General features: G+C 51.8%; 10 protein-coding genes across 10 annotated transcripts in view; 6 read left to right on the top strand and 4 right to left on the bottom strand.

Annotated features, from left to right (window-relative positions):
* SEPMUDRAFT_149024 (general substrate transporter) overlaps window positions 1–1,852 on the top strand; it is a 3,525-nt gene extending 1,673 nt beyond the window's left edge. The window contains exons 4-7 of the mRNA XM_016905292.1: window positions 97–588; window positions 698–1,017; window positions 1,097–1,260; window positions 1,488–1,852. Of these exons, the coding sequence (XP_016762005.1) occupies window positions 97–588; window positions 698–1,017; window positions 1,097–1,260; window positions 1,488–1,716 (1,205 nt within the window). The 3' untranslated portion in view covers window positions 1,717–1,852. The remainder of the gene's footprint in view (window positions 1–96; window positions 589–697; window positions 1,018–1,096; window positions 1,261–1,487) is intronic.
* Window positions 1,853–3,400: 1,548 nt separating this feature from the next.
* Window positions 3,401–5,534, top strand: SEPMUDRAFT_149023 (uncharacterized protein). The gene has a single exon (XM_016905291.1). The coding sequence runs from the start codon at window positions 4,131–4,133 to the stop codon at window positions 4,932–4,934; it is 804 nt and encodes a 267-aa protein (XP_016762004.1). The 5' UTR covers window positions 3,401–4,130; the 3' UTR covers window positions 4,935–5,534.
* A 417-nt stretch (window positions 5,535–5,951) lies between these two features.
* On the top strand, window positions 5,952–7,491 carry SEPMUDRAFT_149022 (uncharacterized protein; the record flags this gene model as incomplete). The annotated part of the gene is made up of 3 exons (XM_016905290.1): window positions 5,952–6,593; window positions 6,685–6,888; window positions 6,949–7,491. A coding segment is annotated over one exon (549 nt), but the record flags the coding sequence as incomplete, so codon positions are not given.
* A 793-nt stretch (window positions 7,492–8,284) lies between these two features.
* SEPMUDRAFT_156054 (acetyl-CoA synthetase-like protein) lies at window positions 8,285–12,626 on the bottom strand (the record flags this gene model as incomplete). Its single annotated transcript, XM_016907653.1, has 7 exons — window positions 8,285–9,951; window positions 10,022–10,195; window positions 10,266–10,321; window positions 10,386–10,893; window positions 10,988–12,047; window positions 12,159–12,478; window positions 12,557–12,626. 7 exons carry the CDS (start codon window positions 12,624–12,626, stop codon window positions 8,285–8,287), a joined length of 3,855 nt encoding a protein of 1,284 aa, XP_016762002.1.
* Window positions 12,627–13,805: 1,179 nt separating this feature from the next.
* SEPMUDRAFT_141227 (MFS general substrate transporter) lies at window positions 13,806–14,782 on the top strand (the record flags this gene model as incomplete). The annotated part of the gene is made up of 3 exons (XM_016902956.1): window positions 13,806–13,835; window positions 13,922–14,057; window positions 14,127–14,782. 3 exons carry the CDS (start codon window positions 13,806–13,808, stop codon window positions 14,780–14,782), a joined length of 822 nt encoding a protein of 273 aa, XP_016762001.1.
* Window positions 14,783–15,471: 689 nt separating this feature from the next.
* SEPMUDRAFT_26443 (uncharacterized protein) lies at window positions 15,472–15,979 on the bottom strand (the record flags this gene model as incomplete). The annotated part of the gene is made up of 3 exons (XM_016908411.1): window positions 15,472–15,506; window positions 15,572–15,799; window positions 15,874–15,979. Coding segments are annotated over 3 exons (369 nt in total), but the record flags the coding sequence as incomplete, so codon positions are not given.
* Window positions 15,980–17,864: 1,885 nt separating this feature from the next.
* On the bottom strand, window positions 17,865–18,293 carry SEPMUDRAFT_116885 (uncharacterized protein; the record flags this gene model as incomplete). Its single annotated transcript, XM_016901295.1, has 1 exon — window positions 17,865–18,293. One exon carries the CDS (start codon window positions 18,291–18,293, stop codon window positions 17,865–17,867), a length of 429 nt encoding a protein of 142 aa, XP_016761999.1.
* Window positions 18,256–19,946, top strand: SEPMUDRAFT_149020 (uncharacterized protein). The gene is made up of 3 exons (XM_016905289.1): window positions 18,256–19,467; window positions 19,530–19,550; window positions 19,614–19,946. The coding sequence occupies exons 1-3, from the start codon at window positions 18,898–18,900 to the stop codon at window positions 19,725–19,727; spliced, it is 705 nt and encodes a 234-aa protein (XP_016761998.1). The 5' UTR covers window positions 18,256–18,897; the 3' UTR covers window positions 19,728–19,946.
* A 2-nt stretch (window positions 19,947–19,948) lies between these two features.
* On the bottom strand, window positions 19,949–22,781 carry SEPMUDRAFT_149018 (uncharacterized protein). The gene is made up of 3 exons (XM_016905288.1): window positions 21,394–22,781; window positions 21,179–21,341; window positions 19,949–21,123 (listed from the first exon to the last, which is right to left on the bottom strand). The coding sequence occupies exons 1-3, from the start codon at window positions 22,295–22,297 to the stop codon at window positions 21,051–21,053; spliced, it is 1,140 nt and encodes a 379-aa protein (XP_016761996.1). The 5' UTR covers window positions 22,298–22,781; the 3' UTR covers window positions 19,949–21,050.
* SEPMUDRAFT_133067 (uncharacterized protein) lies at window positions 20,543–22,781 on the top strand (the record flags this gene model as incomplete). The annotated part of the gene is made up of 2 exons (XM_016902540.1): window positions 20,543–20,776; window positions 20,842–22,781. The coding sequence occupies 2 exons, from the start codon at window positions 20,543–20,545 to the stop codon at window positions 20,989–20,991; spliced, it is 384 nt and encodes a 127-aa protein (XP_016761997.1). The 3' UTR covers window positions 20,992–22,781.
* Window positions 22,782–23,071: the final 290 nt, after the last annotated feature.

The raw sequence follows: 23,071 nt of genomic DNA, 5'->3' as shown, positions 1-23,071 counted from the left end.
TTTTTTTTTTTTTTTTTTTTTTTTTTTTTGGTTTCGGATGGGGAAGGGAAGGGAAGGGGAAAGACAGACAGACGGTAATGCTGACCCCAAAAAAAGGAGTCGGAGCAGCAAGCATGATCACACCCCTCTACACATCCGAAAACGCCCCCCGAGCAATCCGAGGAGCATTAACAGGAATGTATCAATTCTTCATCGTCACAGGAGTCTGCATAGCCTTCTGGATCAACTACGGTTCTCTCCTCCACTTCAGCGGAACCGTGCAATACGTCGTCCCACTCGCCCTCCAAGCCCTCCCGGCCATTGTGCTTCTCGTGGGAATGTTCATCAGCTCGGAAACGCCGCGATGGCTCGCGCGACAAGATCGATGGGATGAAGCGGCTCGTGTACTCTCGCGGGTGCGGAATTTGCCGCAGACGCATCCGTATGTGCAGGATGAATTGCAGGAAATGGCGGATCAGTTGGCGTGGGAACGGAGGTTGATTGCGGGGTCGGGGGTGGGTGATTTGTTGAAGGAGATGGTCATGGTTCCGGGGAATCGAAAACGGGCTTTGATTAGTATTGGTTTGATGATATGTCAACAGATGACGGGTGAGTTTTTTTTTTTTCTCTTTCCCTCAGATTACTACAGGGCGAAAGAATGGAGGAAAGAAAAAGAAAAAGAAAAAGAAAGAAAAAAACTAAACCCCCCTTTTTCCAGGAACAAACGCAATCAACTACTACGCCCCCCAAATCTTCACCAACCTCGGCCTCACAGGAACGGCACCCTCCCTCTTCGCAACAGGAATCTACGGCGTCCTCAAAATGGTCGGATGCGCCCTCTTTCTCCTCCTGGCAGCAGATTCCCTCGGTCGACGACGCAGTCTGCTGTGGACGTCGATTGCACAAGGATTGTGCATGTTTTATATTGGAGCGTATATTCGCGTGGCACCGCCGGAAAAGGGAGTACCGGTTCCACCGGCGGGGTATGTAGCGATTGTGGCGATTTATTTGTTTGCGGTGTTTTTTCAGTTTGGTTGGGTGAGTCTCTCCTTTTCGGGCCGAGGGGGGGGGAAGTCTTTTGTTGATGGATGTCTTGGCTGATACTTTCTTCACTCAGGGACCGGTTTGCTGGATTTACGTCTCGGAGATTCCTACTGCTCGACTGCGAGCACTCAACGTCTCCATTGCAGCAGCGACACAATGGCTGTTCAATTTCGTCGTGGCCCGAGCAACTCCGACGATGATTGCGACGGTGGGTAGAGGGGGATTTGGTGCCTATTTGTAAGTCTTTTTTTTTCTTTCCTTTTTGACACTTACGTTTGAGCATTGTCACACCAAGAGAGGTTGTTTTCGATGAAACAGAATTGAGTGTGCTCGAAACAAGAAAAAGGCAAAAAAAAAAGAAAAAAAGAAGGGAAAGAAAAGAAAAGGAAAGAAAAAAAAAAAAAGAAAGAAAAAAAGAAAAAAAAAAAAAAAAGAAAAACTAACACACTCTTTTTCCTCCCCAGCATCTACGGCAGTTTCTGCTTCACCATGTTCGTCTTCACCTTCATCTTCGTACCCGAAACCAAAGGCCGATCACTCGAGAGTATGGACGAGTTATTCGGCAAAGTAGCCGATGGCAAAACCATGGACGAAGAAGAAAGTCGTCGGGGAGAGTCGCATGCGGAGCGGCAGACAGAGCAAGATCAGAACAAGGTGATGGATGTGAATGTTGCTCATGTGGAGAAAGTGTAAAGAACAAGAAAGAAAGTAATATATCTAGCTTGTCAGAGGTAGATAGTATGATGGAGTTACCTTATACAAACATGTTTGCGTTGGGGGGAAGTTTACTAGGTACCTTGTTTCTCTTTTACTATGATGTAGATGTTGATGTAGATGGAAGTTGTACAAATGTCTTTTTAGGAATGAATTATACGCCAAGGGCACCTCCTAAGGTAGGGTATACAGTAAGGCCCCGTTCGCTCGGACATCGGAAGTTCTCGGTTCTGCTGAGAGGTACTTGTATTACTGTATTCGTCCTTTTTTGGAAAAAATGAAAAAAAAAAAGAGAAGGGAGCCTCTTTTCCGCAGAGAGGGCCGAGCCGAGGTGATTGAGAAGAGAACGGTTGACGGGAGTCTTCTTACTCGCTTACCTTATCCTTTTTAGCTTGTAATGCTTTCTGAATGGAACCTGGATGTCATTAGGTTCTTACAAAAGACAATGAGGTAAGGTATGTAATCCATTTGACCTTGTGTTATTATACTCCGTGACAGTCTACAGACAAACTGTAGTAGACAACTAGGTTGTTATGCCAATCGAATAACAAAAGTCTGAAAGGGTGTGTGTTAAGAGGACGGGAAGCTCCTCGCTCGCTCGTTGCTTGTAACACTTCTGGAACAACTAAAACACCGTCGCGTATTGGTTAGACGAGACGCCCAGGACATGGCCTCCCCAATCCAATCCATCCCATCAAATCACAAGTTTCCTCTACTATCTCTTACCTCCTACAGTACTACAGTACATGCAAGGTCAGGTCAGGTCAGCCAGGGCGCTTCGACGAGCGCGTTCTGGCCCCCTCTGCTGCTGCGGCACCAAACAAACGAGTGCAGGGTCCCTTCTTTTCTACTACCTACCTCCTACGTGGTAATGAATGGATCGAGGTCGCTTAATGTCAAATGAGTCTTGACGTCTGAATGTCTGACTGGGACCATACCTTAGGTATGTATACAACAATATATCAGCAACGGCACGCCAGATAATGCCCTATATGTGCTGCACTCGTAACCGACTCGACTCTACCTGACCTTGGGTACTGTAGTAGAAACGGTCGTCTATAGATGTCTATTGTAGATTCCAGACCTGATGACTACCTAAAGGACGTGTGGTATACTCGAGACGCGCTATCGTGTGATGAAGACATGGCCGAGTTACAGTGTGCGAGGCGAGGGGACGACAGGTCACAGATCACAGGCGCAAGGTGGTTAGCTAAGAAGGAAACTTGGACAAATGGGGAGCGGACAGCGATGATTGGCGTCAAGCGACCAACCTTTGATTCACTGCCGGCCGCTTGCGGATTCACTGTGATTCGTCAGTGTTGGCGTGTGGACGCACTGGACGGTACCTGAGTGTGGGTATGGTGGTGGAGTGCCGCACGAACGAACGAACGAACGCCTGCTCTCCCGTCTCAGCCCAGTCCCACCAACACTTTTTCGACCTTTTTTCAAACTTCTTCTCTCTCTCCATCGATTGCCTCGACCAGGCTGGGGTGGTAGGTACCTCCGTTCCTGGTGACGCCGTGACCGTTGACCGTGTTTGACTGGTCCACCGGGCCCTCCCCCCCAGGCGCTTATCCTAGTCCTAGTGTGCGCGTGGCAGACACTTTTTCTCTGCTGTCTGTCTCTCGACTCGCTCGTCTGCCGTCCCGTCTCCGTCTTTTTCTCACTTCTCGCTAGCCTGACTGAAGCGCTTGTCATCTCTGAGTTCGCACCTCTTCATCCTCCACCACCTCTACACACACACCTCTCTCCCTCACTCTCCCTTGTCACTCTTTGAACCGGACGCGCCTGTGGCTGCGAGCGTGACACTCTCTTTTCAGACCATCTGTCATTCACACAACTCTCTCTCTCACACACACACACTCACCCACCATCCTTTGGAACCCACCCTTCACTCTTTGCGAAACTGCGCCGCCCGCCGCCCACCATTTGCGCCAGACTGCACTCCTCGTCTCCATCCCAATCCCATCCTTCTTTTGATCCGCACCTCAACCTTCCACTCTTCTTGCGCGAGCACGACCAATTTCGAACGCTGCTGTCAGTGACACGTACCATCAAATTACAGGGTCGTCTTTCTCCAGTTGCTCTTGCCGCCGATTCAGACACCTGAGACGGCTATTCTGAGCTGTTCTATTCCACCACTTTCCGACTCACGCAGCAAACCCAATCTGCACCTCCGCCAATATTGAAGACAGTCCGCTTCAATCTCCGCAACCGCTGTTACTACTACTAGAACTACTACTACTACCACCACTCCTCCCTTGCTGCTGCGCTGCAACATCTCAGCTCGCCTTTCTGGAAAAGAAAACTAGGTCTGGAAGATCGTTCTGGACTGCCGACGCTAACCTGCACATCACCGGCAATCATTACATCACCCCACGACCATCTCAACAATGTCTCTCGCACGCGCTTTCACCATCAAGCGTGAAAAGGAGCAGCAGCCCGCAAACTTGCACGTCGGACGTGCTGCGAGCACACGCAATGGACGACCCGTCAAGCGATCGCAAATCTCTGCACCAGTCGCCCTCATCTCCTCCACGAATGCCCTGTCCTACGATGCGCCTGACCTGCCGACCGCTAGGCGCCTGCACCTCCGCAGTGTCACCGGCTCTTCAGGCACCAGCACCAACAGCAGCAGCAGTGATGAGAGCGATGCTCCTTCTCTCAGCTTCGATGGCACCGACCGCGATTCGATCGATGATTCCCCTGCGACGCCCGAGCCCAATCACTTGAGCTGCTACTTCAAGCCCGCCGTAGACACCAAGACTCCCCACCGATCGCCCGTCATCTCGTCGCACTCTTCCTTTGACGCCCCCAGCATCCCCCAGCGAGTGCCGTCGCATTCGAAGAAGGCCCACGAGTTTGTGCACCGCAAGCGCTCCGTACAGCGACTAATGTCGCCTCCCGCGAGTCAGGTCCAGCGCAATTCCAGCGACTTCTTCTCCAACTGGTCCCAACCCGTCGAAGCACCACCACAGGAGACCACTCCATCATCGGAGAATCCCTTTGGCAATGAATTGGCGCAGCTGGATGTGGTGGCCGAGGAGATGAGCCACGCGGTATGTGATGCTGCCGCACAGGAAGACCAGCACATCATGCAGACATATGGCCTGGCATTGCTGGGCGCGAATGACTACACGTCAGAGATTGGTGGCCTGGTCCACGACTATCTCCTGGACGAGCCAGTCTGGATCTAGAGGATCAACATGCTGAAGCATGCTGTCGAATGCAATCGAACTCGTCGATCTGGGAATCGATCAGTTGCAGATGTGGTGCTGGTATGAGATGCCTCATCCATCCTTCCTTCTTTCGGGACGGTGTCCATGAGCACCCACTTGCACGACGACAGGCATGCATGCATCCAGGGACACGACGGGAGGAACTTGTCTCTTGATGCGCCCATACTTTCGGTCGGCGACCGTACGACGAAACTCTCCGACCTCTCCTAACTCTCATTGTTTCTTATGTCTACGACCACCACCTCTTTCTTTGGCAGGACCTTTTTTGACGAATCATACTACGACCACAATTCGAGGACGGGAGTCCTGCCATTCACACTCGTTCAATGAAAATTTACGATGATATGTTTGATGGGGGAAAATAGAAAGGTGTACATTGTCATTTCCATTCTCTTCGTGCAGAGTACTGTTCAGTGTTGAGGAAACAGTACTTTTGGTTTGACACCGCTGGCCAGCCAGAAGAGGAAATGCAAGTGAGCATTTGATTGCCTTTGCGGCTGTGCAGGCGGGACTTATGTACACACATGATATGGAAGAAAAAAAAAGTTACAATTTGACGTCTCTTCGTTGTCTTGATCCTTGATGAGCTCCGTGCCTGCGTGCGTGATTCCCGATTGTCATCATTCCATGGGGCGGGACATGACGATGATCAGCAGTAGGTACATGTAGTGTGCGATGTCGCGTGGTATGGGCACAAGGTTCGGATCTGATCGGCCGTTGGCGTAACTGTAGGAGGTAAAGGTACCTGTCAGGTACATCCAGGCTCTTTTGGCTCTGTAGCGGGCTCGTGCTTGGCATTTGGCATTGTTTACCTTTTACCACCTAGCTTAGTCCCTTCTTGCCGTGAATGCTACACAATCATCACCACAACTACCTACCTCACTTCACACCTCACTAAATTTACCCGCCGGCTTTCACTTGTGCCGCTCGCGTGGACACACTTCTGATTCCCCGACTTCGAATGTGCGAGAAGCGCCTGGATTAGCTTGGTCCCGACAGCTTGTCTGGTCTTGTCAGTGCTTGCACCTCCAGACGCGGTGTGCCTGCAGCAGCAGCAGCTTCCAGCCATTTCACACTACGACCCCTCCTCTCTATACGAACTCTCTCTCTCTCTCTCTCTCTCTCTCTCTCCTTCTCCGACTTTCTGTCTCGCCCTCCGCGCTTCTCTTCTACCTCACACCACTCGGTACGCCGGGTGTTACCATACACCGCGCCGCACCGCACCGCACCGCACCGTACTCACTACTACCACTCCACTCCTCACTACCACCCCTCACTCCACACTCACCACTCACCACCGACGAAACACGTTCTGCCACCGACTTGGACTTTCCCATTCGTACACCCCCGCCATCCACCCATCCATCCATTGCTGCACTACGCCAACCCTCGATCCATTGCCGCGCAATCGCGTCGTGTTTGTTGAGGCGTCACTACAGCATACAAGCGGGAGCACAGCTTGTATCGGCACACGACACACACGTACAAAAGCACGACAGACGAGATGACGAGCGTGGATATTGATTTCACGAGGCGGAACAAGAAGCCGCGATTGTTGACGGATTCGGAGAGGGATAAACTGGATGAGTTCATTGACGCGATTCACTACTCTTCGAGGTGAGCCAATGGCGGGGGCACGATTGAGCAGAAGGATGAAAAACAGGCGGAGTAGATGGTAGCATGTGCTGACGGGAAGACTGCTTCACAGATACAACGACGACCACTACGAGTACCGTCACGTTCAGTTGCCCAAGCAGATGCTCAAGGCGATACCCAAGGACTACTTCGATGGCGCCAGAGGCACACTGAAGCTGCTGTGGGAAGACGAGTGGAGAGGACTGGGCATCACACAGAGTCTGGGGTGGGAGCATTATGAAGTGCACGAGCCCGAGCCACACATTTTGCTGTTCAAGTGAGTGCAGCAGTCGTGTGTGATGTAAACACTGCAATTCCCGTACTGACGTGCTTCTAGACGACCAATGAACTTCCAATCCAACCAGTGATGGACCAGCAGAGCTTCTCACAACACACTCATGTACCACGAACCACATCACAACAATCAACAGACGGGAAGACGTTTTTCGGAGTCGACTCCAGCATGTCGGCGACGCACCAGGCGGGTGGAAGGAATGCAGCTTCCGGGCGACTCTGGCGTGGTTGAGCGCCAGAATTCGCACTTCACACATATGGAAGCCGAGGTGCGCCCGGTAAGCGATGGGCAGCAGGTGGACCTCATGACATGTCCCCGTTATTCTCTCTCTCTCTCACTCACTCTCTTCTGCTCCGGGCGGCGCGTTTGGTGAGATCATGCATTAACGGCTGGAATGCGCACATGAAACGGGATCGAAAGACATGCTGGTATGTATTTCAGAGCGGGTTGCAACACGCCACGATTTCCGTAATCAACAGGCGGGCATGTCAGCAACAGCATCAGCAGAAGCAGCAACAGCAGCAACAGCGTAGTGTATATGTAATGCGGCCAATGTGTTCGTTAGGTTCCGCTAATGATAACGCGTCATGTCCCATTGTTTTTTTCTAATTTTGAAAAAGAAGAAAAAAAGGTAACGAGTAAGTATCCTTGTTCTCTCGATGGCGCTTCTTGCTGGCTGTCAGGGACCATTCTTGAAATACATATAGTAGGTAGTAGTACCATGAGTCCCTTGGTCGTATTAGTACCGCCACTTGAAGATTACAGACGTTGCGGTCGTTTGGATAAGAATAGCAGTAATATGATAGCAATTATGACAACGACAATAATAACAATACTGTTTGGCAAGTTGTCAACGACAACGACAACGACGATAACAACGACAACGATAATAAAGACAACGATGACAACGACGATGATAATAAAGACAACGATAACAACGACGACGACGATAACAAGGACAACGACGACGATAACAACGACAACGATAACAACGACAACGATAACAACGACGATGATAACGACGACATCAACAACAATAACAACGGCAACGATAACAACGACAACAACAACAACGATGAAAACAAACAACAACAACAAAAACGATATCCAGGTAGGTAATAATAATAATTAATAATCAAACGTTAGATCTACAGGTAGGTAGGTAGGTAGGTAGGTAGGTATACTTAGGAGGTAGCAGTATATCCTTCCTTTCCTTCTTCTCTCTTTTAAATAGTTAGTCTCCGTAGTTAGTTAGTTAGTCTCCGCAGATAGATACCTCAGTCTCTTCTACCTACCCACCCACCAACCAACCAATATATATCCCTCCCCTCCCCTCCCCTCCCCTCCCCTCCCCTCCCTTTCCTCTAATTAATAAACCTCAACCAACGCAACTAACCCCCCTCCCCCAATTCTCCCTCTTCGAAATCCTCTCAGCCAAATTCCCCAATTCTTCCAACCAAGAGGATACTTCTCGACACGTTAATTGTGCGTCGTCCCAACTGGGCATTATACGGATTTTTACTGCATTCTTATTCTTATTATTGTCATCACTGTCAGTGTTGTGATTGTGATTTTTGGTGTTGTGATTGGCAGTGTTAGGGGATGTATTGGTGGGTGGTAATTGAAGAAAATTCCACAAAAGTCCACAATCCGTTCGACTGATTTGTTGGATTTTGGAAAGATGGTGATGGTGATGAGAAGAAGAAGAAGAAGAAGAAGAAGAAGAAGAAGGAGGAGGAGGAGGGGGGAGCCAGTTGAAAATTTGACGGCGGGAGATGGAGAGGGTGGTTTTTGCGTCATTTTCTCTTGCGTCGTTGGTGTTGGTGGTGGTGGTGGTGGTGGTGGTGCTAGTGGTGTTGTTTTTGGTGTCATGCAGTCGATCAACAACATCCCGAAACGGAGCATGAACATATCCCTTCATCAAATCCTGCTCTTTTTGCAATTTGAGCAAAAACCCCAAAACAGAATTTCCTCCTCCTTCTTTTTCCTCTCCCTCTTCTCCCGCACCACCAGTCCAAGGAAGTTCAATCGCCACAACAACCTTCTGCACCGTCGGCCCATCGACCTCCATGGGTTCAGGCAAAACCCTCGACATCCACTCCGGAAGAAATGGCCAAGAATTTCTCGCTGCAAAATATTCTGCAAACAACGCAATATTTTGCCCCGTGAGTTTGGTATTGAGTAAAGCGAGAGCAGCTTTCATGACGGTGGAGGCGTCGATGCCGTGGGTGTGTTTGAGGTGTTGCATATCTGGGAGAGAGATTTTTTGGGAGAGACCTGTTACGCCATTTGCTTCTTCTTTTTGATTTTCTTCTTCTGATGAAGCGAGGAGAAAAAGAGGTTTTCGTTCCGGACCGGGTTTTCCAGTAGATTCATCAATCCAACCCGTCGAATCTCCTTTAAACCACTCTGGGGCTTTTTGTCGAGGAAATAACGCTGCGTGATGGGTATGAATGCCTCGAAGGCGATTGATATGCCATTGCACAGAAGTTTGCGCTGCTAGAGAGTTGCAGAAGTGGAATTCGGATTCGATCCATGCGCGAAAGGGGACTCGTTGTGGGAGGGAAGAAGAAGATGTTGCCGTATCAGCGAGGAGAGCGTCCAAGTCTTGCAAGAAAAATTCAAGACTAATGCCGTCAAAGACAGAATGTTGAATCATATACACCAATCCCGCGCAATTTTCTTCTTGGACATGAGTGAGAACTGCGCGGAACATGGGACCGGGATACGCAGCGAAATCGTACTGAGGATCATTCCACAAGAGTCGCTTCAAATCGACGGCGGTATCGATGGGTTCGTCGAGGATTGTAATGCAATGTTGAAACCAGGTTGAGCTGGGACGCAGGACGACGTGTAAAGGGGTCGAGGCATCGTAATGTATCGCTAGGGTGCGGAGCATGTCGTGGTGAGATAGAGCATGCTCGAGTGCAAGACGAGTTTCTTGTACATTTTTGCTTTTGCATAGGTAGGCGTGTCGGTGGTTGTTGCTCTGTGGTCTGGGGTTTTTCATGAATTCGGCTGAGAGACTGTATAGAGGGAGGATATCTGATGCATCATATCAGGACTGTGGCCGGGTATATAGAGAAAGGGGGATTGGTGGATTGATTTTTTTTACCTTGAACGTCATTCCAGTCGAGATGGAACTTCTTTAGTAAATCTTCACAGATTGCGCGAGTCTTGTGGTATTTGTCGTCGTTGCCTTGTGCGTGCACCATATCGTTGACTGTGGGTGGCCCGTCATGACTGGGAAAATTGAAACTAGCCCCCTGAGATGGCTGATCCCCTTTACCTATAAAGGGGGAAAACGCAAAAGTCAGATTTTGATGAATTTTCCATCCCAGCCGCCACACATCACTTACGGCTGTCGAGGAGCTTTGCTTGGGCAGCTGCGGTTCCATGATTCGATAGTTCCTGTCTACACATCATACGGTCAGACTGAATATAATGTGATGTGAGACTGTGGGCAGCTCAAAACTTACGTCGTGATCGAATGGCCCGTTTCTCGTTTCAACACTCCTGGAAAGCGAGCGATGACCAAACTGTCGGCCCAATTTTGAATCTCATCTTCCGCTGTAAGATCATCCACTTTCAACAGCTTTCTCCAGACCTCAGTCACTTGATCCGCAGTAGTATCGGTCGCGTAGCCTTCATCCCCACCACTGGTATTTCCACTTTGTGCTTCCAGATGTTTCTGTACTTGTTCACTCAGAACATTCTTCTGGACTTTTCCAGAAGTAGTTTTGGGGAAATCGTCCAGCTGCATGTCGTGGAGTAGGAGAGTTTCTTGAAGCGCAGAGCCTGGTCCTAGCTCCTTGACGACAACTTCGTGGATTTCGGAAGTTGAGACTTCTTGGTCTGCTTTGACTTTGACCACTGCAACTGGTACTTCACCTGCCACTTCATCTGGTATACCGACCACATCGGTTTCCAGATCGAATTTGGACAGGATCAACCCTTCGATCGCTTTTGGTGAAATGTTCTCTCCGCCTAGAACGACAATGTTCAGCATATATCTCAGAGTTGTCGATCCCTGAGCCTGAAGGAGCAATCCACGATGAAGAAATAATTCGAGAGCACTCACCTCGGATGATCAAATGTTTATATCTGCCCACAATCTCAATGGAACCATCTTCGTCCATAATAGCCTGGTCTCCCGTCTTCACCCACTTACCCTGTTCATCCTCAGCAAACGAATCACTCGTATCTTTGTTCGAACTCCCCGTCCAATACTCTCGAATCACCAAACTACCACCCATATAAAGTTCCCCTGCGGTACCCCTGGGAACCACTCGACCCGTCTCCAGGTCCACGACGCGATGCTTGCATCCAGGGAGAACATGTCCCGAAGAAACTCTCTCGGGCGGTCCATCTGGAATCTCATCGTACCGGGTCATAACCGAGGGAGCGCCTTCAGTCATACCATATCCATTGGCTACTTTTGTCGCATTTCCGAAATTTTCCATAATTCTTGTAACGGTGGCGGGCGTGACGGTTGTCGCCCCCAGAACGATAAACCGCATACAAGAAGTATCAGTTTTCGCAAAATCGGGATGATCGATTAAACCACTCGCGACAGCTGGCACACCAGCGAAATCCGCCGTGCGCTCTTCGCGAATCGCTTGGAGAGTTGTTCTCGGTTCGAAGAAGTGGCTGGCGTGCACGACAGGTAATCCGTCCATGTGGAAACTGAAGGAAGAATTGATGGCAAAGATATGTGATATGGGTAGGTGAGAGCAGAGCGAGCGTGTGCGATTGTAGCATCCTCCGGCGTTGTACGCTCGGATACATGAAGTGGTGCTGCGGTTTGTGTGTGGACAGCCTTTGGGTAAGGATGTGGTGCCACTGGTCATGAGAACGAGAATTACATCGTCTGAGGTTCTGTTGATTGATAGGTCGTGGAGTGCGGCAGAGTTGCCAGAATTTTGCATCATCGTGTCCAGAGACTGCCATGATGATGGTGATGATGATGATGACCCGTCACTAGGCATCTCGAGGATCAGTCGAGGAGTATTGTCTTGTCCTTCATTCATACAAGAATCCAGCTTTTGAGCTATGGAAGCATCTTGTGCCACGATGAGATCAGGGGTGACAATATCAAACACATTCCTAACCTCTGCAGCATTGGTAGCGGACTTGGGGCTCTGGGATAGTTGAATGCATTAGCACGCTGCATGTATACATCAATATATTCGATCAAGCATGAGTGAAAAACAAGCCGAAGAAAAAAGGGGGAGGAAAAAAAAAGAACCCACAATCGGACAAAAAGTGCAATTCAACTCCAGTGCAGCCCTAAACAAGACATGAAATTCCGCACAATTCGAAATATATGCCACAATCTTGCTTCCGGGTCGTAAACCCATAGCCACAAATGCTTGCGCACAAGCATGACTGACATGCTCCAGCTGTGCAAAAGTCCATCGCAAGTACGGGCTCTTCTTGGAGCGTCCGTTGTTGTGGGAGGAGGAGTCGTCGTCGCCAGTATATGCAGAAAGGAGATCTGCGGGCTGGTGCAAACACGCCAGTGCTAGATCATGGGGTGACTTGGGGCCTTGGGCGAGCAAGTCGTAGAGTGCTATACACAGTGTCGATTTAGCCTATGAAGATTGGGGGAATTATGTGTTGTTGATGATGATATGAGTGCGGTACTTACTGGGTAGAGGTTCTGAGAAAGCCGGTCCAAGGCTCTCTGATAACTTGTTACCATTCATCTTCTCTGGCATGTTGTTTCTACAGGAAAAAAAAAAACAAAACAATCAATCAATCAACCATCAAATGAGACGGTGTCGACGATGTTAAAAGCTATAACGAGAGATATAAAGTTGATCGATGCCACGTCAAAAAAAAAGAAAAAGAAAGAATATCGTCGATGCTTCATCGGACAGAAAAGAATGTTGAGCCAATGCCTTCCTTCCACTAAACATCTTCCTATACCCTACTCATTTTCCTCAACGCATCAGCACGGCGCACCCTCGTTACGGTATAGCGGCGTACCTCATTTTCCCCATTGGGGCATTACATATGAAAACGCCCCCCAAACTCTGACCATCTTCTTCCAAAGCCGCCAACCGCCTCTTGGCGATCGGTGACATCGATACACTTACCTCTCACGTATATGATCGACCTCTGGCTATCACTCCCCCCAAAAAAACGTCCGAGTAGGATCAAGCCATCTAGTCATGTTTTTTTGTGGAGGAGGAGGAGGAAGAGGAAGAGGAAAAGAACATTGATGTAAAGCGTAAAAGCGGCTGCCAACGTCAGTTGTATCTCGTTTTTCCTTATTTTTTTTCCACAAGAAAACAAATACCTGCAACACGTTTTGTTAAGAAACATATCCACATTCATATTCATATTCATATCCATACCATGCCATCCCATCCCCCGTCCCAAATCTCAACAGAACGCAAAACCGAAACCGACGAACCCGAGCATTCAATTATCGATCCAGGCGAAAAAGCCCGCTCCGATGCCGAAAATGACGATAATGAAAAGTCCACCAAACTTCTCCCAGATGGAGGACGGGATGCATGGTTGAATGTTTTAGGCACACATTTGATATACATTAGCACATGGGGTACGTACTTTTGTCCAGCATTCTTGAACCATACTTGAAAAGTTCCCAGAATCTCACCTTACTTCCCTTCCCTTCCCTTCCCTCCCCTTAGCTGATAATAATAATGACAATGCAGGTCTAATCACAGCCTACGGCGCATATGCTCATTTCTACAAAAACTCACTTCTTCCAAATTCCACCGCGACAGACATTGCATGGCCGGGGACACTAGGTACAGGCGGTATTAATAATTGCAGTGGGAGTTATATCAGGACCTTTTTTCGATCGGGGGATATTATTCGCACTTTGCTTTTCATAGGGAGTTTTTTTCGTTGTTTTTGGTATGATGATGTTGAGTTTGGCTGAGCGGTATTATCAGGTATGCAGATTTTTTTTTTTCTTTTTTTCTTTTTTTTGCTTAGTTGTAGCCATCATGTGTGGCGGTCACGCTAATGGAGGAGGCAGATTGTGCTCGCACAAGGAGTGTGCGTGGGGATCGGGAGCGGAATGGTATATGTGTCATCGCTGGCGATGGTGTCGATTTCTTTTGTCGAGCACCGGGCCCTAGCATTGGCAACTGTGACGAGTGGAGCAGCTATTGGTGAGTGAAGTCTCGTTCTGTCATATATATACATATCTGCATTAGCTGAATCGTGGTGAACGTCCACAGGCGGAGTTGTATATCCCATTGCTCTGCAGAGGCTGCTTCCATTAGTGGGTTTCGGATGGTCCACTCGCATTCTGGGCTTCATGGCGCTCTTCACTTTCCTTGTTGGAGTGCCGCTGGTGTTATGGCACAATGGGGACAAATTCAAGCCCAAAGCGCCGCGAGCCTTCCTCGACACCAGCGCTCTGAGAGAGAAGCCGTTCGTGGCATTCTGCGTGGCCATGTTCCTTGTTTTCCTGGCGTACTACGTGCCCTTCTTCTATCTGCCAGACTTCGCCCAGGAAAAAGTCGGATCATCAACTGATTTTAGCGTCTATCTGTTGGCGATGACCAACGCGGCAACGTTCCCCAGCCGCTTCATCTCTGCAATGGCTGCCAGGTCCATTGGCCGGCTCAATACATTGTCCATCTGTGTTGGTGCTTCGACTATAGTCTTATTGTCCTGGATCGGAGTGTCGTCGCTGGCTGGACTGGACGTTTGGGCTGTTTTCTGGGGCTTCACAGCTGGGCCCCTTGTTACCATACCTGCGGCAGTTGTCCCACAGCTATCGCCAAGCCCTGGGGTAGTGGGGACTCGCATGGGCATGATATGGCTGTGTGCTGCCATGGGTGAGTGCATATACCAGCCGAGATCTCGTGTCATCGAGGCAGGTTGCTAACATCCAGCTTTCCAGGTGGTTTGATCGGCGCCCCTGTCGCCGGTGTTACCAATGGCGGAGGTGACTTCACTGGGTCGCAGGCGATGGTTGGGACTGCCATGGCTGTAGCCTTTGTGCTCCTGGCTGCGATCTGGGTTGGCAGAGGCGGATGGGGGAAGAACAGTTGATGACAGCTTCTCCAGCAGTAGCGGTGCATCAGTCCCCGGTAGACTGATTCTTGGGTAGCATTGCAAGACACATCCTTGAGGGTTGGACCAGTACACGGGCCACGGTCGCCATCACCGAAGCACATAGTGTGGCCTAGAACTTGAGTAATCACAGGGAGGCGGTGATCCGACGCTATTTCTTGGCCGAGTTGCCTGGATGCCTGCGACGGACTCGCAGAAGGCTTCCACGATTCACGTCCTGAAGCGGTCTCGAACAGGATCAAAGTAACGAGTGGACGCGCTGGTGGCCAGAGTGGGAGTGGCAGTTGCAATCGCAATCGCATTGTTACATGAGACCTGGGGCTGCTGTTGCGGAGATACTAGTTGCTGCGAAGGAGCGCTTCGATAACGTCGCGTGCTGGCAGAGACATGCGAGATGGCTGCTTCAGCCGTTTCGGTCGGCGATCTGGTATCGGAAGCGGCATTGGAGACAGTGTCAGCTTCTTCACTGTTCCTAGCAGTCCGTTTACGACTGGCTCCGACGTTGCGGTCGTCACGGTAGCGGAACACGTGCCATACTGAAAGCACCATCAGCCTATGTCACAAGATGTGGTAGAGATCATGGGAGACTATAGCAGCATACAGAGCCAGCGGATGATCCAATTTTGCTCCATGTCGCCATCGTAGTCGCGGCCCAGCTGATACATGATCTTGGTATCTTTCCGTGCGTTCTTGAAGATATGCAACACTTCTGCATGGACAGCTTCCTCGTCAATCTGACCAAAGGTAAAAGGGGGCTCGACCGGTTCATTTCGAAGCGCTGGGATCAGAGCATCTCGATTTGCAGAGATGCGACTCCAGCCTTCCACGGCTTCCTTCTAGTGCTGGAGCATCAGTACTTACTTTCCCATTGCCTCCGGATTGATATAGAACTTGCCTTCATACTGGAGTACAACTGCCGGTGAAGCTTATTCCTCTCGTCCAGGCCGAGTCGCTCGAAGAAGCGCTTCTTGGACTCGGACTTGGCCAGAAAGCCGGCTGTAGGGGCCATAGTGAGCTCGCTCGCTTTCGTCGCAGAGGCAGCAGAGGGTGGGTGTGGTGGATGCCAAGTGCAAAGGGTGGGACGGGATGATGTGTACTGGGTAGTTAGTGGGAGGAGGAGGTGGCAGTGGTGTTCTGTTCCCCTACCTTTCAATGCACCCTCTCCTTCACTTTCTCTTACGCCAAAAGCACCCGTGTTGCACAAAACAAGCTCGCTATCGAGCATGAGTCCGGGGGAGCCAACTCGGGTGACTTGGCGCCACGACGACTTGACTGGCCTAAAGGCTGGTAGCTCCTAAGCTTTGTAAGTCACTGAGTACTACAGTAGTTCTCGCAGCGACAACAGCTTGGGCTGCTTGGCCCAACATGCCTGCGAGCCACCCCTGTCGTTACGGTATATCGGGGATATCCTACACGACGACGCACCCACAGGCCTGTTGCCGCGTCGTCGTGCACTAGACAGATCTGTATATTGCATTTCTTGTTATTTCTTGTTATTATCGTACGCACCGACGGCATCGCACTGGTGTTGGACTTGCTGTTCCAGCCTTTATACGTGCCGGTCGCCACGGGACAGGACAGGACAGGACAGGACAGCACAAGACATGACAGGACAACGGAAATCAGAATAAGGCAACACAAGCGCTTTCTCCTGGCGGAATGACCCACGGCCCGGTGGCCTGGCCGTCATTCGCGATCCCGAAGGTTTGTGGTTAGCTCTAGCCTCTATAGAGTCTATACCACGGGGGACCAAGGTAGAAGTCATTGCCAGTTTTGGTGGACTGATGATACATGTATCCATCAAATTCCACCCACTCACCCACAGCCACCGAGGCCCTCCGCCAGCATGACCAGTCGCATGCCGTCTTGCCTCTTGCATCGTGCACCTTCGCGCCAGATGCGCCAGTCGCGGAGGCGATGCCCAGAAGGCCCCCCACGGCTTGCCGGCCTCGTGCTTGTGCTCATCCTGAAGTGTCGCAGGGCAGGGAGGGCTGTTCCAGGCAAGGGGTGGGAGGTCTGACCAGGCAATGCACCAAGGCCCCGTTTGGCTTCTTGACCTGCTGCTGCTGCTCAGAAGTCTGCCCCCAACACACCGAAAAGCAAGTCAGAGCGATTCAGAACACGCTGCAACGTCAGAAATGCTGCTGCTCGGGGGCAGAAAGTCACTTGATGCAAAATACCAGCAAAAGGTCAGCAGAAGTACCTACCGATTCACCACCACCGGGAGTCACTCGCACATGGAATTGGACGCTACCTCCTAGACGCAGCGGCCTAGTCCAACTATCTTATCTCATCCGATCCCTGTCTGGATTCCTGCCTTAGGTATGCAGCATGCTGTCCGAGAATGTCCAGAAATCCGAAGAAATCCTGACAGGAAATGTTGCAGCACCAGCTTTTCCCAATGCAAGGTGCTGAGCTCTCACTTCTTGGCATCAACCAACAGGCCTTCGGGTTACCTTACGCTACCTGCTACCTATGTACCACACTACCTTACCTCCTCGTTGCTGCTGTACTGGTACAATAATAATAATAATGATAACACCACGACCTCCCCCCAGCATTCGGCCCAAGCGGATTGCCGAGACCAGGGTTGTTACCAAGCCCAGGGTTGTTACCAAGAACCAATCCAACTTGAGCGGACGTGCGGAGGTACCTCCATCAGTCAGTACAGTGTTCTAGCCTCTGTCCATTATCGAATAAGCTACGAGCGCGCAGGGGATCATGGACGATGTTGCGATGGCATGCTCGACGGGTCGTCGCCATTCGCTCCGAAAACTGAAGCGCGCTGCCCATCGCGACCGGGCTCATGGACTGTAGGACGAAAGAAGATTTGCCATGGGAATCGAGGTGTACTGTAGCATCGGCGAGCGCTCGCTACATCGTGACGGTGGAAGCTATGGCTGCGGGAACGCTGATGGCTGTTGCCACACTTCACATCCACTGGGTTGGGAGGCCTCTACAAGGGAGGGAGCACTTGCAGTGCAATACAGAGCTTTGCAAGAAGAAGACGCAGCGCAACGTAGCGCAGCGTAGCGCGGCAGGCAGCAGGTCCTGGACTCAGCTCCGCCGGTGACGTGCTTTGGCTGGGAATCGGACAGTGAGGGTGAGGCTGCATGCGTGCTGCTGACGGCTTTGGCGCCGCCATGCTTGCAGACCCCAAAATTGTCCAACCGACCACATTGCTCTCTCATTTCTTGCGCGTTCACTGGTGATGTGTCTCCGATGGCGGAAATTCCATGTCGAACCATGTGGCGCACCAGCGGCAGTGTGCTAGGCTCTGTCGGTGGATTTGCAAGTATCTCGAAGGCGGGCGGATAAAGCATGTCGGACAAAGGACACACATCCGCATCTCGATCATCTCTGCGAATCAGTGGCCCGTCGTTGCTGATGACAGTGGAGCAACCCCGACGGCAGAGGAACGCTGACAGCGAGGCCTTCACTTGCGGCTAGGTGGTGTGCTATATGTGGATACAAGCCCCAATTCCGCAGATACCTTCGTCGCCCACACGGCACTGCACCGCACTTGCACTGCACCTACTACCTTGCACCTACTACCTCACACCCACTGCGCTCTATCTACGTGGAAACCTTCATCCCACTCGCATGCCGTTTGCGCTCTTTGTTGATGGACTCGTTGTTCCTATTGTAACGGCCGCATGAGTCTCCCGCCTGGACATGCGAGGCGCGCGCTGCCTTCCTCGCCTCCCTCCCTCTCCACGCGCCTGTGACCGATCGAGCGGCCGGCATGCATGATGCGTTGTTCTCGGAGACGAGGCTCGACAGGCGGAAGGTGGGCGGGCGGGCGGGCGGGCCTGTGCTCGCAGAGTGCACAGCGAAAGTGAATCTTGGTGGCGTACTTGCATCTCGGAAGTGCTGCTGCGATAGAACATACACACCCACCAGGAACACCTATTGGAGGTGTGGTCCATGGGCGGATCAGAGAAGCCGGACGCGCATACTTGCTTACTTGCTTACCTCTACTCCGCGCACGGCGGATATTCTCCCGACCTATGTTCTCTTGTCTCTGGGCCTGGCACGCAAAAGAAGAAGCAAAAAGAGGTATCGAAGCACAGGGGCGCCTCTCATTCCGTCCCTCTGTCACTACCTACTACCTCCTATTGCATACCGTGCGATCGATGTGCATGTGACAAGGCGCTTGCCGGTGTCCTCGGCTGGCTGCATACGCTGTACTTCGTTCTCGGCACTAGCAGGCACGACATCGCTAGAGCCGAGCCGTGTAGTACCTTAGTGTACTTGTCAGATGTGCACGCTCCCCGTAAACCGATGTCCTTAGTCCACCCCTCGAACATCATCAGATGCCAGCAAGGCTCATCCATCATCAGCACCATGTGCTTCAGCAACACCATTACCTGGAAAAAGTGCGGGCATTATGCCATTCGCCGCGTGTTTTGCGAGGACGCAGTGGCACGGACGCCGCAGGAGTACTGCCGCAACGCCTTTGCTCCCACCTTCACCGATGTCGATGCCAGCAATGGGGTAGGTGCACCTCTCGCTCTCCTCCTGGCGGTCTTTTTTCTCTACTCTGTTGACATGCCTAGGTCTGCCCCGATCGCAACAAGGTAACACGGCGGCACCGTGCCGAGCATGCATGATCATAGCAAGACCACTGACCGTATACAAAGCACCCACCTGCTCCTGGACAGCCCTTTACATCCGCCTGGAGCCTGCAGTTGGGAATCACGACCACCAGCGGAGAGGGAAATCTGTGGTATCGACAGAACCAGGGCCAGACTTAGGCACCACTACTACGTGGACACGCAGCTACAGCAGCAGCGGCGGCGGCAGCAGCAGGAGGAAGCGGAGGGGCGGGGACGGGGAAAGCAAGCATCGTCGTCATCAGGGGCGGTAGCATGAGCTCACGTTGCCAGTTCGTCAAGCATCCATCCCTATACCACACCATCTCGAGCGTGCGAATACCAGACTGACACGTATCAGGAGCTTTCGAGCTTAAGGGGGGTGGGGGATGGTGGTGGTGGCGGCGACGCAGGCAGTACGGGAAATTCTGGGTTTATTGAAGGCGCGCGCTGCAGCTGAGGCGGAAAGTAATATGAGGACACCTATATGAGCAGACGATGGATGATAGACCGACCGAGGCGCAGTATTGAATCAATAATAGGTAGCATCAATAATCCAACACGTTGCATACCAGACTGGTCTCATCAGCGAGCTTCGTAGCAACGGTGGTAGAGGGAGACTTCCTGGTGGTTGGAAGCATTGCAAGGTATGTTGATGCATCAGGTACATGTCAATACATTATCAACACGTGCATGAGGTGTGTCTATTCGAGACGATGATGTGCGTGGCTTGCCAATAGTCTGGTTCGGAGCGGGCCTCGGTAGGCGCCTGATCGCGCCTGCCCCTTTGCAGTCACTGCTCTCTCATTTCCCAGACTGAATTCTCCGAAGTCCTCCTCACCACCTCTTCGTCGCCATCGAGTTGCCTTCAAATCCCTTACAGCAAGGTACGTGTACCTGGTATTCACGTTGTCGTCGACGCCCACTCCGCCGCCCAGATCGCGCTCCCATGCCACAGGGGACTGCCACCTCCACGCATGCCCCTCAGCGACCCCAACGAGGGAGGGATATGGATCATGTGCCTCCTGGCCAAGACGCCGGAGTCGTACCAACCAGGCCACCGGCACGAGCAATTGCTGTTTCGATACGATCGAGGCCGCGCTCCATCCCACACAACAGTGCCGGCAGCTGCATCCATCTACTGCACTGCTAGCCGCGTCAAGAAACTTGTCGAACTGCCACGACACGCCCAGTGGGCTACAAATGTCCCGGTAGCGCCGGCATGCATTTATGCTGCCGCCACGGCCAGCTCCGAGACGTGGCAATGAAGGCATAGAGCTTTCAAACACAAGAAGTGTTCTGCATTATCGAAGCGCTGTGTACGGACATATCCCGCGGGATGAAGAGCCCCCGGAGTCCAGCGGAGTCCGGCGAGGGGATTGACGCCATCGTCCTGGCAAAGGTGTCGGCGCACGAAAGTGCTTAGCTGGCTGGCCAGTGAGGCAATTTCGTCACAATAGAAGCCTACGTAAAAGACGGTGGGACCTATGCCGGGCTACTTTTCTCTGCTTGGAAACCTGCACTTGCAGCTGATTTTTGTCGTCGCTTGGCTGGCTCGCTGTTGGACACTGTCAGTTCGTGGACGTTGGAAGCCAATGGCGAGATGAACTCACATTCTGCAAGGCTTCTGTGCTTTCTTGCATTGTAGGCAGCCTTCTGGACCAGGCTCACACTTGATCTTCTTCTTCCTGCACGTTGAACATGCCACCGAGAGGCGCTTGCGAAGAATCTTGCTGGACGTCAAATTGACAGGATCTTGGAAGATATGCGTCGGGACTATATATCAGTCAGCATAGTCACCAAAAGACGGCGTCGTAGGTCGACTTACTCGAATAGCCACCTTTGTACATGTGGCATGGGCCTCGACCGTGAATGTACGACACGCCTTCATATGCGGAAGCGGCTTGATACACATAAGTAGCTGGAGCCAGGTCCGACGTGCCGAAGAATGCTGGAGGCAATTCATGGGGCGAGGTCGGCTGAGAGTGGGATGCTGGCTGCATCAAGGATGAGTTCGATGATTGCGAAGTCGCAGGGCTTGTGGGGAGAGAAGACGTGGGGGAGATGAAGTTGTGCTCTGGTGCTGAGCACAAGCTCTGTATCGTGAGTGGACTCGTCTTGGGTTGTGAGCCGTATGGGGATGAAGCATGCACAAGCGGAGGAGTGATGACGGTCCTAGGCCTGGCGGAGAGATCACTCGGTCGCAACGTATCGAAGTAGCTGCCTCGAGCGACAGAGTCGCGACGATGGTCGTCATAGTCGGGACTCCTCCGGCTTTCTCTACTACCAGAGTCGGGGTTGATCAAGAGCTTGGAGGCGAACAGATCATTCAAGCCAGGAAGTCGCGGTAGTTGAGTCGAGGACTTTGCCGGGATCGGGATGTGAGAGGTGGTGGTGGTGGTTGTTGTTGTGCTGCTCGATCGCGAACGAGCCGCCTCGGCCGCTCGTTCTCTTTCAGCAGCCTGCTGTATGGCTCGATCATATTCCGAAGTCTGATATGGCTCATAGCCCATCGACGAGTGTGCGTGGGTGGTTGTGTATGGTCGCGACATGGCTGAGTACATCTTGTCCAGAGTGAATAATGGAGCACCTGAAGCCAGAGGTGACGGGTGGTACAGCGCGTTCATGTACTCTGCTCGTGGAGCAGAGTACAATGTGGGTCTAAACTGGCTCGGAGGCTCAAGGTAGCCTACCAAGATCTCAGACGAGCCAGCACCCATGTCCTGAACCATATCGGCGCTGTGGTGCTCGCTCGTACAAAACTGGAGGATCACCACATGGTCCGGATCAAGAAGCGTTGCCTGACAGCCCGTGCGAATTGTTTGGTAGCTTCGAAGCGCTCCCGTCCATCAAGGGATCGGCCGTGCGTAAAAGACCCACGCCACTCTGGCATTCGGTAAGTATCACATGTTCAAGACCACTAACAAGCGAGCATCACAGTTTGAGGGACCTCGTCGCTGTCCTGTCCCTGTGCCTGTGCACGGAGGGAGCAGTACTAGACACATGTGCCCACGCTGCAGAGCAACGTAACTTTCTTTGTTGAAGTGCCCAAACACGGGCTACTTCTACTCAGGCTGTATCGACTCCTCTGGGCCCTGGCACCAAGCCATCCGGAGGGCCATCCTGCAGGAGCTGACTGACGCCTGTGAACCAGCCTGCTGTCACAGTCGTACATCCACATCATACAAGCGACAGCGGGGGATCGTTCTGAGGCTTGCGGGAGTGGATAAGCGAGAGAACAAGACCAGGGCGGTCCCGAAGTTCAGTAGTGGAAGCTGTACAACCTGGGAGTGCCCTTGGCACCAACAACCAGCACAGTCCAGCAGAACGCCACCATCTTTCGTGCCAGTTGGTGGCAAGCTGCCAATCGGCACGGGAGGATCACGGCACGGATCCTGTCTCCCAGCTCCCCGCCTACACTTGGCGACAGCTCTATGGCTACCACAACGCGCAACTTGCTGTCACCACCAGGAGACACTTCCTGGATCCAACAGTCGACGAGGCAC

Source organism: Sphaerulina musiva, assembly GCF_000320565.1.
Source record: "Sphaerulina musiva SO2202 unplaced genomic scaffold SEPMUscaffold_4, whole genome shotgun sequence".
NCBI classification, from domain to species: domain Eukaryota; kingdom Fungi; phylum Ascomycota; class Dothideomycetes; order Mycosphaerellales; family Mycosphaerellaceae; genus Sphaerulina; species Sphaerulina musiva.
This window is presented reverse-complemented; position numbering and strand designations above follow the sequence as displayed.

Excerpts from the sequence above, each read along its gene's own strand:
- SEPMUDRAFT_149023 (XM_016905291.1), top strand. The coding sequence starts at position 4,131 with ATGTCTCTCGCACGCGCTTTCACCATCAAGCGTGAAAAGGAGCAGCAG.
- SEPMUDRAFT_149020 (XM_016905289.1), top strand. The coding sequence starts at position 18,898 with ATGGGCGGATCAGAGAAGCCGGACGCGCATACTTGCTTACTTGCTTAC. Across the intron at positions 19,468-19,529 it reads ATGTCGATGCCAGCAATGGG|GTCTGCCCCGATCGCAACAA; the intron begins GTAGGTGCACCT and ends TGACATGCCTAG. Across the intron at positions 19,551-19,613 it reads TCTGCCCCGATCGCAACAAG|CACCCACCTGCTCCTGGACA; the intron begins GTAACACGGCGG and ends CCGTATACAAAG.
- SEPMUDRAFT_149018 (XM_016905288.1), bottom strand. The coding sequence starts at position 22,297 with ATGGTTCAGGACATGGGTGCTGGCTCGTCTGAGATCTTGGTAGGCTAC. Across the intron at positions 21,342-21,393 it reads GTACAAAGGTGGCTATTCGA|TCCCGACGCATATCTTCCAA; the intron begins GTAAGTCGACCT and ends ACTGATATATAG. Across the intron at positions 21,124-21,178 it reads GCACAGAAGCCTTGCAGAAT|CGAGCCAGCCAAGCGACGAC; the intron begins GTGAGTTCATCT and ends AGTGTCCAACAG.